We start from the raw sequence: 14461 nt of genomic DNA on the forward strand, positions 1-14461 counted from the left end.
GGCCCACTCCTGCCCCTAAGGCCCGTCCCCTGGACCCCACCCTCTCTTCTTCTGAGTTCCCCTCCTCCTCTCACCTGAGAGGCAGGAGAGGCTGCAGCCTGCGTGCAGACTGACCCTAGAGCTGCTGAGCAGTGACCAACACCAGAGGAGAGGCCCATCCCTCACTGTCCAGAGAGGGGAGAGGGAAGGGTCTGCCCAGCCCTGCAGGCCCACCCTGGTTCCAGATGCAAGGCCCCTTGAGCAGGGGCTTATCCTTGGGTGCACAGGGTCCCTGCCAGCGTCTAAAAATGATCCAGCCTGCTCACAAATGAGGGCTGGTTTCTCAGAAGACAAGTCTTTTATGTGAGCTATAAAAAGCTACTGGATCCACAACCCATGATCATCTGAAAGTCAGCAGGGTGGTGCTGGCCAGGCCCCCACCCTGCACACCCAAGGACTTCCAGATCACCAGGACCCCCTTGATGGCCATGACCTGAATGTGCATGCCCAGTTCACTCCTCCTGGGGGCTGTGGGGTCAAATTCGGGGACCTGGGCAAGCCCCTCCTCACAGCTGGGAAGCACCCCAGCTGCAGCTGCTGAGGGCACTGGGAGGCCAGGAGGCCCAGCCAGGGCTTCCGGCTCCACCACCCAGCTGTGCACTCCCAGCCAGCTTCAGGGTGGGCTGGAAGGAACTGTGCTCCCCAAGGAGGAGAAACACCCAGAGGTGACCCTAGGCGTGACCCCACTGCCCCGGTGTCCACCACCTCACTCACAGCTTTAGGAAGACCACTGGCCCAGCCTGGGCTTCACCCTTGGCACCCGCTCAGAGAACAGGGGGCACCAGCCCTGTGTGAGGGTGACACTGGGCATTTGTTTCCACATTCCAGGGCAAAAGAGCCCCTGATGGCCACCTACAATGACCCCTCGCAGCTGGCCCTTGTTGTGACCAGACTGCCTGGCGGGTGGTCAGGGGCCCCGTCTCATTCAGAGGAGCTGCCTGGGCTCGCTCCTCTCTGCCATGTCCCTCCCAAGACACAGGACATGCAGGTCTGGTGGACCTGGGGCCTGGGACCGAAGGCTGAAGGGGCCGGGTCCCGGGCTCATCCTGCCGGCCCAGAGCCTTCTCCTCTGTGATCCTGCTTGAGAGAAACAGGCCTCTGTTGTGCTGCTGCTCTTGGGGTGGACCTTGGCAGTGACGCCCCACTAGTGGCCATCTGCAGACGCTGCCCCCAGGGGAGGCCTCACCAGGATAGGTGCAAGGGGTGTACAGAGAGTGTGGCACCAGGTGTCTGCTCCTGAGCGTTCCCGCCCACCAGCCAAGCGTGTCTCCTGGGGAACTATCCTGGCCACATGTGAGGCGGGGCCCAGGTCTCCTCGGGAGTGTCATCAAATGCATCCCCCTCTGCAGGTAACCCCAAGTTTGCTTATTCAGTTCTTCACCTCTGAACACCTGTGTCTGCTCCCTCTCCCTGCTGAGGTCACAAGTGTCCCTGTGGTCTCACCCTCCTTCCTGGTCAGGAGGGCAGGTGGTCTCTGTCTGGACAAGGGAGGCACTAGGTGGCTGCCATCTGTTCTCAGGAGCTCTCTGGCCAGGCAGACCCTTCCCAGACTGGGAGTGACAATTTGCTTCCGGGCGGCCCTCTGTCCCCCACAGTGTTTCTTGGGGTGGTGGCTTCCTGCTGTCCTGGCACCCTGCAGCCCTCCTCTGCCTCAGTCCTGCTACACTGGAATGTCAGCCCTGGAGGGTCTCAGAATCAGCCAGGGCCAGCTCCTCACTTGGTCTCCGGCCCTTCCCGCCTGCATCCCCAGTGCTTGGTGAGGGCTCTGCCCCTTCCAGGAGCACAGTAGGACATCTGCCCAGGTGAGGGCATCGAGAAACAGCCACACTCCCGCCATAGCTCAGAGCTCAGATGGCCCTGGGACCCACTGGGTGAGGACAAGTCCCCAGGGCAGCCACCACTCTGCCCCTCCTCAAAGCAAGTAGGGGTCAGACAGGCACAGCCAGAAACAGGTTTCAGGGCAGAAATGAGGAATTCAGACGTGAAGGTAAGAGTCCTTCTGATTTTGAAACTGTCGACTGTTTCAACACTAAAGTGCTGTCCAGGTCACCGGCAGGCCACACATGATGCTGGGGCCATCACACAGCAGGCTCTGACCAGCAGGCAAGCTCTAAGTTCACAGAGGACTTTCCTGCCAGCAGCCCATGAGGCTGGAACACTACCTTCACCGAGAACTCGTGTTCCCAGGGGTTTGCCTGGGCCACTGCACAGCACTGACCCAAGAGCAGGCCACCCACCACGGCAACCACAGGATGATCTCAGGTCCCCAGGAGCAGTTTCTGATCCACAGTGAGGCATCTATGCTAATGCACATTTGAAAGACAGGGCCAAGCACATGGTTTCAAGGATACTATTGCTTCAGACTTTGTCCTGATGTTAAAGAACACGCTGATTTAGGGGTATAACCTAAAACTCAACCACATAGCACAGCCATGATTCATGATCCTTATTCCTTTTGTGGGTGTCGGTCTGCTCCCTTCAAGTAAGGAAGAGGAGGATGAAAAGAAAAAGGAGTAGGGAAGGCAATGGAAAGGGGGAGGGGAAGGAAGAAGATGCCAGGAAGGAGGGGGAGGGGCCAGAGGGAGAGGCCGGGGGAGGGCGGCCACAGCCTTCCCTAGGAGAAGGCTCCAGGCGCCCCTCTCCAGGCTGCTGGGGGAGCAGTGCAAACGGCACTAAGGCCCCACCCCTCTGCCCAGAGAGGGGCTCCACTCAGGCTCCTAGTGACTGAGGTGACTCAGTGGTCCCCAGCTGTGCTGGGCTCTAGAAGGAAGCAGTCATGTCCCCTGGGAGGCCAGAAACTCCTGATGGATGTGGCAGCCTACATGTGAATGTGCCCCTCCCCAGGTCCTCGGTGTCCCAGGGAATACGGGATCCAGACTGATGTGAAATCTCCCAACTTAAAATGCCTGAGGGTATTTCAGTCCTTAAAGTACCTGGAAAGCCCCCCAGGCCTCCCCGGCCCCCAACTGCCTTAGGAAGTCAAGCAGCCTCCCTGCATGGCCATGAGGAGAGGAGAGTCCGGCCAGCAGCCGCCCCACAGACACCCCTCCCTCCAAGCCGCTGGCCCGCTGGTCGGCCGAGGCTGGTGCGCTCTGGGTCAGGGACGGCAAGGCTCTTGGAGAGAGAAGCCCCAAGAAGATGCCCTCGTTAGGAACAGTCGCCCCCAGGGCCTGGATGGACCGAGCCGTCCTGTCCTGGCCTCTGCCGAGAAAAGACTGACTTGTGCTCATTGTTTTCCGGGCTGCTAGCATAACCTCGTGTTGGCTTCTTACAGGCAGGGTCACAGGGCCAGAGCCAGAAGTGCCTCTTCAAAAGCACACTCCATCTACCAGGGGGGAGGGGCTGAAGGTGCAGCAGCTGCAGGAGGCCATTAGGGGGTCTGGGCAGCAGGTGAGGGGCAGGGCTGTGCTCAGCTAGGCCCAGGCCTGGGGACCAGGGTGGGCTGCAGGGGCACTTTGGAAGCGGCAAGGCCACCGTGGTGAAAGATGAACTTTCAACAGCCAGTGTCCTCTGAGCTGGGGGCAGGCTGAGCCGCCTGGGCCAGCTGCCGCCTGTGGTGTCCTGAGTGCCCTGTTAATTTTCGATCCTGTCACTGCCAGGTGTTTCAGGACACCCCGCCCAGGCTGGCTCTGCTCCAGGCTGAGAATGTGCCATCAAGTAAGAAGGTCCTTGTCCTCTCTCCCCTGTCCCTGTCCTACCAGCCCTGATGCGCAGTGGAGGAAACATCACCCTGGGCCTCGTCCCCCAGGGGAAGGACGAAGCACCACAGATGTGCATCTGTCCTGCTCATGTAGCTCCAGAGTAGAAAGTGCAGCTGCAGAAAGCCCCAGGACCAGAGGGGGTGATGGCAGAAGGAGCCTGCCCACCTGCAATAGCATCACCTGCTCTGAGCAGCACAGTGACTGAAGTCTGGAAGTGACTTTTATGGACTCCTCAATTGCCTTCTGTGCAGACAAAACACTATGCTCTGCCTCCTGCCAAAGACGTCCACACCTGATCCCCAGAACCTGTAAATGTCCCTTTACCTACAAAGCATGGTGGGGGTGGGGTGGTTCCAGTGCAGTTAAACTAAGGATCCTGAGACAGCAGGCAGGAGGGCAGGGCCAGAGGACCAGGGGTCAGCAAAGCAGAGGTTGGGGGAGAGAGAGAGAGAGAGAGAGGCTGATGGGTGGAGGGAGACAGGTAGAGGGATGAATGGAGATGGGGGGTTGGATGACAGGGTGGAAAGATGATTGGGTGGGCAGATGGATGGGTGGGTGGATGGATGGGAGGATGGATGGATGGGAGGATAGATGGACGGGAGGATGGGAGGATGGATGGATGGAAGGATGGGAGGATGAATGGATGGAAGGATGAATGGATGGGAGGATGGAAGGATGGGAGGATGGATGGATGGAAGGATGAATGGATGGGAGGATGGGAGGATGGATGGATGGATGGGAGGATGGAGGATGGGAGGATGGATGGGAGGATGGATGGATGGGAGGATGGAAGGATAGGTGGATGGGAGGATGGGTGGATGGGATGGGTGAGTAGATCGATGGGCTGTGGATTTTTGATAGACTGATTTGAAGACATGAGAAGACAGGAACACCTTCAGAAGCCAGAAGGCAAGGAAACAGATTCTCTTCTGAGCCTCCAAAGGGAACGCAGCCCTGAGTCATCTGGGTTTTAGCCCAGTAAGATTGACTCTCTGCACCTGGCCTCTAGGATGACAAACTCATGCTGGTTTAGCACTTCGTGTTTGGGATTGGTTACCGCAGTCATAAGAAACCAGTGCACTTTTTCTTGAGAGAACAGTCGATGCATTTGACAATATAAAAATTTTCAATTGCACGAAGCGAAAGTAGTCAAAATAAAAAATCAGGGGGGTGGATTGCATCCAGCACAGAGCTGACATCTGCAATGTGCGAAGAGTCCTTGGAGTCAATAACAAACCTCCATCCGGAAAATCAACAGAAGTGCGCGACATAAAAGAAAAACGCAGATGGCCGAGGACCTAGGAGAAGCTGTCCAGCTGAGGCGCCAGTGGAGGGGTGAGAAAGACACCCCAACAGGTCTGCAGGGATGGGAACTGGCGCTAACGAGCCCACCGGGGGTGCACCCACTGTCTCGTCTCCCTGGGCAGCAGTCTTGAAGGGTCCCCTGAACTTTAAGATGTGGACCCCCGAATAGCCAAGGCCTCCTGGGAGAGGGAGGCTGGAGGGTCTGCATGGCAGCTCTCAGGCCTTGGCACAAGCCCCAGCAGCTCTGTGGCACAAATGGCATCTGGGGGAAGAACAGGACCCAGAAACAGAAAGGGCACTTGGTTTACAGTGGCAGTGGTGCTCCGTGAGAGGGAGGGCGTCGTGCCAACGAGGGGTGAGGCAGGCTGACATCCACACGGGAGAAGACAGATCCTGCCCACTCATCCACGGCACGCAGGACACAACCAGACTGGGCCGTAGATCTCGGTAGGAAAGAGAACGATGAATGTTTCAGGCACCACGGGAGGCTGTTTGTGACCTTGGGCTAGGTGAGAGTCCCCAACCAGGACACAGAAAAGCGCTACACAGAAGGGCTTGGTAGACTGGGCTGCATTAAAATTTAAACCTGCTGCTCGTTAGTAAACACCATAAGAGCAAAAGGCCAGACCCAGTCCCAGAAGAAATCTACCCTACGTATACCTGACAAATGACTCGTCCAAAATGCCCACAGAACTCTGAAAACAAGGAAGGAACCACAGCAGACAACACGGCAGAAAAAGGGGGTAGGACAGGTTTTTGTTTTTTTTTTAGAAGAGTATTAGCATGTACAATAACACAAAGAGAGGTCATCATGACATGAAAAAAGAAAATGGCCATCAGAAAGAGGTGACAGTAGCTTCCAGAATGAGCACTCTGGAAAAGACCAGCAATTCTAACCTGGCAACCAGGAAGCTCACATGCCAAGAGGGGAGTTCCCATGTTGGAAAATTTGCTTGTCGGCATCTGTTTCTGGGGAAGGTATGCACACCCAGGACCTAGCCACTCTGATCCCGGGCTGACCCCAAACAGATGCACACCCATGGTCACCAGAAAGACCTCAGAAAGTCGGCTGCTCTTATAACAGCCAGAGAAAATAGTGTAGGCATTTAACCAGACAGTTCTGTTCCTCAGAAATTATGCTAAATAGGGTCAAGCGTGGTGGCACACGCCTCTAATCCTGGTGACCAGAGAGGCTGAGGCAGGAGGACCACAAGTTCAAGGCCAGACTAGGCCATTTAGGGAGACCCTGTCTCAAAATGAAGAATAAGAAAAAAGGGCTGGGGATGATGAGCAAGAATGCAGGGGGTTCATTAGTGTGCTATGTGTAATTAGCAAGAATACGAAAAAAGCCAGTTCTCAGCCACGGAATGCTGATAGAGGTGGACTACTATGCAGAAATGAAAATGGGTACAGAGTTTCCAGCTACTGGTCTGGAAATAATAAACCAAAAAGCCAGAGCTGACTTGTGAGAAACAGAAAGTCTCAGAGGACAGGAGCCAGCTGTACATGCATGACTGGGGTATAAGGTAGGCCGCTGGAGTGGGGAGCAGGATGGAAAGTTCCCAGCAGGTGACGTGGAGTGTGGAATTCCCAACCCCTTGACAGATGGCAGGGGAGAAGGAAGGCCCACCTGGCCAGCAGAGGGAGACTGCATGGTGCCCCCAGGCACCCAACCAGGGAACTCTCCTACCACAAGAGAACAGAGGGAGATGGGAGATGGGCACCTGAAGGTGTGTTTCTTTACACAGCCCAGTGGGAGCCTGGGCACCTTCAGGAAGACTGCGCACCCCACAGCACTCAGCCAGCAGGGAACGGGGAGGGGCCTTGTGCTCTGGGGATAGCATACTGGTTGTGGCTACTCTGGGTCTGCCCGCTCCCCAGGCACCCGGTCCTGCAGACCTCGTTAAAGCAAAACCTGGCTTTTTGCCATCCCTTGTCCATCTCTTGGGCTTAGACAGGTGAGCGTGCTTCTCGCAATGGCTATGAAAGGTTGGTAAAGGTGGACTGTGACCCAGGCATGGAGATGAGCAGTCCACAGCTGTCAGTCAGGAAACGTTAAGCCAAGAGCCCAATGCAGGACAGCACGGCCAGCAAAGCCCACGTACACAGCACCGCATGCACTTCTCAGGGAAGTGCCTGAAGGAGGCTCATCCAAACAAAATCAGCATGCCGTAGGGACACAGCCACACAGATGTTTATAGCAGCACAATTCATGATGGCCACATTATGGAACCAGCCCAGGTGCCCATCAACTGATGGTTGGATAAAGAAAACATGTTCTATACACAATGGAGTTTTACTCAGCCATTAAAAAAACAAAGAAGAATAAAATTAAGGCTTTTGCAGGTAAACGGATGGAAACGGAGAACATCACGTGGCGTGAAATAAGCCAGACTCAGAAAGTCACGGGTCAGATGTCTCCTCTCATATGCAGAAGCTGGAGCAGAATAAGGGGGGCAGGGAATCCATGGAAATAGAAGATCAGTGCAGCAGAGAAAGAGGACTGAGGGGGGAGGGACGGGAAGAGGAGGACGGGTGGGGTCAAACTGACCACAGCATGCCATGCACACGTACGAGGACACCACAGGGATCCCACCTCGTGCACACCCCTGTGCACTAATTTAAAACTGTAAATAAATTGAATGTCACCATCCATTCTTTCTGGATGGTGGGTTCCAGATGACGTTTAGTTGCATATGCCATGAGTGTGCGTGCCCAGCTGGGTGCCCTGGGTCCTGGCGCACCAAAGAAGGACAGCAGTCAGAGAAGAAAGTTTCCATCAAAGCATCTCTTCCCATCTGCCACAGATCCTAGAAGAACAGCAGGAGAGCAACCCACCTGCTCCTGTCCCCCTCAGCTCTGGCTGGGAATACTGCAATTCAGGAAGCAAAGGAAAGTGCTGGTGTTAATAGTCCAGGACTTTAACAACCAAATTATAAGTCAATGGGCAGATGTGGGAGTTCAGATGGTGGGTGTGGTGTATGAGGGGCGCCATCTCCCGCTTACCATGGCAGTGATAGGCCAGGGCTCACCTGGGAATCTCGAGGGTGTGTTGGGCTGTCACAGCTGGGGGCCAGGGATACTGCTCAGCAGCCTGCTGTGCTCTGGCTGGCCCCACAATAGAGCCCTGGGATCCGTCAGTCTTACCAGAAAAACATGGAGCACGAGAGGGCAGAGCCGTTCCAACAAGCAGTGGACAGCAGACCTACCTCAGAGGCCGCGTCTGGATCCTGCCCCGCACCTGGGCATGACAGGTACGTTGTCTGCTCCTGGCGTACCAGGCATGGGGCTCTTGGCACCACTAGAAGCCTCTGTACCCCTCTTCCCCTAGACTTACCCTCTCCGTGTCCTGGGAGAATGCATGCAGTTTGTTGACTTCAGTGACAAAGGACGCATAGGCACCAAAATAGGCCCTACAAGGAGGCCTGTCTGCCTGTGTAAGGAAGTGTCCTGCCCTGGGGGCACAGGAGGGGGAGCAGTGACCCAGCCACAGGACAAACCACATCCAGAACACAGGCCAGCTCAAAAACTTCTTGTCCCATTTGTCCTCAGAAGCCTGAAGGTGCAGGCGGTGGACAGGGCCCAGCACACTCAGTAGAGCAATGTGGTCCCACGTCCAGGGCCTCAGCGGGTCTGCCAGCAAGCCTGGGTCTGCAACGTGTCCACCTTCATCCCCAGGTCAGCCAGAGGCTCCATCTGGGTTGGGCTGGAGCTCTGTCCCTCGAGAGCTGGGGTTGCACCCCTCTGTGCAGGACAAGCAGCCCCACAGCCCTGGTCTGAGACCTTGGGCTATGCGCCGAGTGGGAGAGAGTTCCGCCCCTCTGCCCCCTCCTCCCCTCAGAAGAACAAGGGAAAAGGGGACGCCCAGCCACCCCAGCACCCTCCATCCCCACAGGCCATCGGCCCCAGCAGCTCAAAGATACATCTCCAGAGGCCCTCAGAAGTGTGACCACAGCCTTTGGAGGAAAACCCCAGGCCCGGAGGACACTGGGCTAAGCTTCAATCACTGTCCTCTGCTGGGATGACAGAGACCCATCTGCCTTTCTTCAAGACAATATTCCTTATTCAATACTTTCTTTGTGAAAAACATCTAGAGTAACCTAGAGTGACCGGTCATCAAGGCAAGGACTGTGCTTCAGTCAACTCACCCTTTCTTCTCTGGTTTTCAAATTGGCACCTTCTCACTTCACAAGGACAAAAATGTCCAAGGCCACCAGCAACAGCCTTGAGGCCCCAGAGCCTGTCACTCCACCACAGCGGGCAGAAGGCCACGGACCCCGAGGCACCTTTTGCTAGGGAGCCTGAGGACCAGGTAAAGAAGATGCCCATGCCTTGCCAGAGCCTGGCCAGGCAGCGGTGCCTCTGGACATCCCCAGCTCCTGTGTCTGGAGGGTTCCATAGCATCCCTGAGAGGAGAGCATGTGTGTTCCCAAGGTGCAGCTCTGCTCCGCAGTCTGTAGGTTCTTCTCCAGCCACATGGGAACCGGGCTCTAAGTCCCCCAGAAGCCATCACTGGCTTCCCTTCCACCAGGACACAGCAGGCTAGCAGGTTGAGCAGGCCCGAGCCTCTCTGCTGGCCTCTCTGCCGCAGAGAGTTCACAGAGCACCTGCAGCCTGCACCTGACCCCACACCCACACTCCTGCCCCTCTGCTTCCTAGCTGTGCTGTGCTGGGATAGGATGCACACCTGGGCTTCCTGGATGTGCTGTACTAGGGCAGGATGCACACCTAGGCTTCCTGGACGCACTGTGCTATGACAGGATGCACACCTGGGCTTCCTGGACTTGCTGTACTAAGGCAGGATGCACACCTGGACTCCTGGACATGCTGTGCTATGACAGGATGCATACCTGGGCTTCCTGGATGAGCTGTGCTACGACAGGATGCACACCTGGGCTTCCTGGATGTGCTCTGCTGGGGCAGGATGCACACTTGGGGTTCCTGGACATGCTGTGCTGGGTCAGGATGCACGTTTAGGGCTGCTAAATCCAGGCTTTGCTGTGCCCAGAGTCGCTGTTCGATCACTCAGAAGAGCACCCAGCAAGGCACCCTCAGGACCCAGCTTGTGTCAGTCTGCCCTGGCAGTGTACACCTTCAGAAGTGAGTTTCATGTGTGCGTGGTCCCAGGAGAGGTGCAGCAGTGTGCCTGGCTGCCAGTATTAATTTTCACTACCCCACCATGTAGCTGGAGGGTCTCCACCTCTCTGCTCTTTGTCACTTGGCTATAACATAACCAGAGTTCAAAATAAGGGGAGCAGAAAGGGGGATTGGGTCCACCTGTGAACAAACACCAACCTTCCAGAGCACTAGCATGCAGCCACCAAGAGGCCAGTGGTCATTCACTGAGACCAGCAGCTTAGCATTCCAAACACTGGGGACGATGGCAGTGCCAAAAACATGGGAGGGCCATAAACCTCATGTTCCACCCGACTAGGCTGCAGGACACCTGGGCTGGTTTGGAGTCATTCCCAGGTACAGAGTGAGTACCAGGTGTCTTTAGTACCCCACCCTGCCCAGAAGCCGCTGAGGGAACCACTGGAGAACACAGGGTAGGAAAGGTGGGCTGTGGCCTCACGAGCTCACCACCACTTCAGGCTCCACAGCTCACCAGCCCAAAACTTCAGGAGGAGTGCGTATGAGTGTGTGCTGGATGTGTGCCTGTGGGTGTTCACGTGTGTGTTGGGTGTGTGAATTGGGATGTCCTTGACACTTGGCTATGGCATAGCCCTGGCTCTGTGCCAGGAAGTCCATCTCTGATCCCTGGGGCTCCTCCACCTGCCTGTTCTCTCTCCTGCCCTCCTCCAGACTCTTCACTGGCCCTTCTGGGCAGGACTTGGACATCTACCGTCCTGCACTGGTCCCCTTCACAAGGACAGCTCCACCTGGAACCTTCAATGTCCCTGTGTCCTTCAGGGCAGCACAGATGGACACACCTGGTGTGGCTGGTCCTCACAGCTCCATGCTGGTTGCACAGTGGCACTTCCTTGGGAGCAGTGTTAGTTCCACATTTCAAACACAGGGCCACACAGGAGGATCACAGGCATCTCAAGGTACAGAGGCCCTGGTACCTCCCACACCTGTGCCCTTCTCACCCAGTGACGGAGGAAGCATGAAGGGAAATGAGGTTACAAGGCAGGGCAAACTCATCTTGCAAACCTGAGGCTGGAGACGCTTGTGCTGAACTCGAGGAGAACCCAGATGAGCTCTGCACCTCGATCCCATCCACTAAACACTGTACTGAGAGATACACCTGTCCCTGTTCTCCCAACAGGATACTAGTCCTGACCATTGGCACGTGTGTGATCCCCATACACATCTCTGCGCTCAGAGGCCCTCCAGCCCTCCCTGAGCCTCCTGCTGCAGTTCAGTCACAGGAGCAGGGACTCTGTGCCAGCATCACAGTGTCCTCATACAGTCACCCTGATGGCAAAGCTTCTCAGCACGAACCAGAGGGAGGACAGGACGAGGGGCAGTTGGCAACTCACCAGCCTGTGCCTGAGGTGAACCGTGATGAGAGGAGACCCTGAGAGATTCTGGGAGACCATGGGTGGTGGGGACACCTCCAGGGAAATCAGGTAGCTGGCAGCGGACAGCAAGCAGGTCCTGCAGTTGGCCGCCTCGGCAATCCTTGGAGACAAATGGGAAATGTTAGGGACGCCAACAGAAGGCGGCCCGCAGTCAGAGCTGGGCACCAGGCCTGCAGCCTCGGAGACACAGACCCTGCTGGGCAGAATGCCACTGCCACCACTCAGGGCTGCCGCACTAGGGGGGGCCTACCACCCACCCTCTGAGCATGTGCATGGACTCTGATCCTTCAGCACTGCTCTCTCTCTGGGGCAAGGCCAAGCCAGAAACGGCCTGCCTCAAAACACCCAGGGAGTGCACGAGAACAGAAAGACCCAGACCACAGGATCCCAAGGCTGCATGGCCCTGGGCAGGTCACCCACCCTGCCTGGAATCCCCCTTCCCTGACTCTGAAGCAGCATGCATGTGACCTGGCCGAGCTCTACTGCTCTGCCCCGGCACCCATGTTCCTCTTCCAGGAAAGGCTCCTCAGCTTCCCTCCCGGTGGCCCCTAACCTAAGAAGAGCCTGGTGATAGAATCTAGTGACACCAAATGGCTGCTGGATCAAGCTGCCCCTGAAGCCAAATATCTGTGGAGCTTTCAGCTCACAAGGCTCAACAAATTCCCCTTTTGCTTAAAACATTTAATCTGGATTCACCATCACTTACAACCCAATCTACAGAAGCTTGAGTGGCACTAACGGTACTGGTCTCACGGGATACCAAGTCTGAAATGATATTCAGGGCCAGGACCAGGCGAGGACGGCCAGTGCCTGGTGTGTAAGATTAAGGAGGTGCTCACATCCAGGTGTGGGGAGTAGGCAGTGCAGTGACCCCTCCGGGTGCACCTCTTTAAGCTGCATGTCTGAGCTTCCTTGCCCCAGCTCCGACCCCACAGCAGGAGCTCCACAAGGATCTGCTGCAGGAATCTGAACTTGAGACAGCTGAACTAGAAGGGAAGATGGTCACCTTCCCTGGACTACCTTTGGACTCCATGAGTGTCCTGCATCAGCTCCCCAGGCACTGGCTGAGGATTCTGCAGGTCCCAAGGGCATTCACCAACACAACTGCATGCAGAGCAGGGGACGGGGCCTGGGAGCTCTGGGCCCCCTCTTCCCTCCCTCGTCTGGCTTTCCTAGTACCTAGATGAAAGCACTGTGTTTGGTGACCCTGCTGGACATGGGGGGTGAAGCCCCACATGCACCCTTGCCTGGCCCCAGGTCCTGCAAAAGTGTCCCCACGTGGGTCCCTGGGGAAAGCCTCCAGGAAGCACAAGGGGTGATTCCCGGAACTGTGGACATGGAGCCCACGGCCTCTGTGTCCTGAGGAGGTGGCTCCAGGGACCTTCCCGAGACAGAGTCTGTAGCCAGGAGAGGCATCAATTTCCTGTGCCAGCAAATGACGACAGGGTCCTCCGACAATTCCACATGAAGACGTCACTGACCCCAGCCAACCCTCCACATGACCGCAGAATAAAACACACAGCAAAAGGAACAGAGGAAATATTGGGCCACCAATTCCACCCCTCACCTTCCACGACAGCCCCAGGAGCCCTCACGGCTCGATGTTCCCCATCGGGGACCACAGACCAGGCCCTGCCCCGTGCCTTGCACGATGCTGGACACTGTGATTCCCAGACTCATGGCCCTCAGAATGGCCTTTGCCCTTGAGGGTTTTCACCCTTGGGAATGCACAGGGTGTGGCCCCACAGAGAGGAGCATCAGCGGATGTCAGAGGTGAATCAGGGCCAGGATAGAGCCTGATGGCTCAGAGCTGAGACAGTGCCCGCCTGTCCTGCGAGGCCAGGCCCCACCTGTGGGGCCCTGGGCACCATGCAGCTCCTTCCTGAAGAACTGCACCAGCTCCTCACAAACACCCAGGGGCAGCTCCTCCGGCCAGACGGGGCTCCCACGTGAGCAGCCACAGAGACCACAAGATGAGCCCAGCCCCTGAGCTCAGGGCCTCCCACCAGCGTGGCCTCATGCTCCTCTCCCATGGCTCGTCACTGGTTGCCACTACCCTGCGTCTGAGCCCCATCAGGGCTCCGTTCCTATCCGATTTGCTCCCCCAGCCCCTCAGCACACAGTGGGAGCTCAGCACATAGTGGGTGCTCAGCACACATCAGTGAATGAGTTAATGCAACCTCCCAAGGCAGACAAGGACATGAGCAGGTCTGCTGCCCTGTTCTGCAGACATGCGAACAGGCTCAGAGGGCCTGAGTCACTTGTCCAAGGCCACAGAGCCAGGCCCAGGTGGGGCTGACCGTTCTCCCGCCTGTGCTCCTGAGCACCTCACTGTCAGCCTGTCCCACAGGACTGCCAGGCCCCAGGCAGCAGCCACCAGGCACTGGTACCCAGGGCACTCTGGCAAGATGGCGCTCCTCGTGCAACAGCACAGGGGTGTTGCTCAGATTGGCCACCCAGTAACAAGGACCGCCCTCTGCTGTGGACCCGAGACTCACTCTGTACTGGCCGGATGGATGTTGTTCAGGTAGCAGTGCATGGAGTGGTAGAGAAGGCCCACGATAGTGGTCCAGGCTGGGGACAAGGCAGAGTCAGGGACATGTCAGCATTCCAGGGCAAGCAGACAAGCACAAAGCCCACCCACCATGCACACAGCCCCTCAGGCCCAGGGACCAGGGCAGCTCCTGGGGACAACAGAGGCAGGGTCTGCAAAGGCCAGCACACTGTGGCCATGCAACTGAGTGCTGGACCATGACAGTGACTCCCTGCAGACGTGTGCTGAGCTCCCAGGGTAGCCAGGCTACCAGGGTTGCTGGAGGCCCTTCATGGGCAGAGGGGTGGATCCCTGGCCAGGCCCGGGTTGGGTGGCCCTCGCCATTGACATTTGGC

The 14461-nt window shown here is 56.9% G+C and overlaps 1 protein-coding gene across 2 annotated transcripts in view; it reads right to left on the minus strand.

Moving 5' to 3' along the window:
- Window positions 1–14461, minus strand: part of Adgrd1 (adhesion G protein-coupled receptor D1) — a 97631-nt gene that overhangs the window by 44727 nt on the left and 38443 nt on the right. For both annotated transcript variants that reach the window (XM_046445980.2, XM_046445979.2), the window contains 2 exons: window positions 14071–14146; window positions 11531–11672 (listed from right to left, as the gene is read on the minus strand). In XM_046445980.2, coding sequence (XP_046301936.1) covers window positions 11531–11672; window positions 14071–14146 — 218 coding nt within the window. The remainder of the gene's footprint in view (window positions 1–11530; window positions 11673–14070; window positions 14147–14461) is intronic.

This window comes from Marmota monax, unplaced genomic scaffold, assembly GCF_021218885.2.
Source record: "Marmota monax isolate L192 unplaced genomic scaffold, Marmota_monax_Labrador192_F-V1.1 WCK01_AAM20220418_F8-fsc00200, whole genome shotgun sequence".
Classification (NCBI taxonomy): Eukaryota; Metazoa; Chordata; class Mammalia; order Rodentia; family Sciuridae; genus Marmota; species Marmota monax.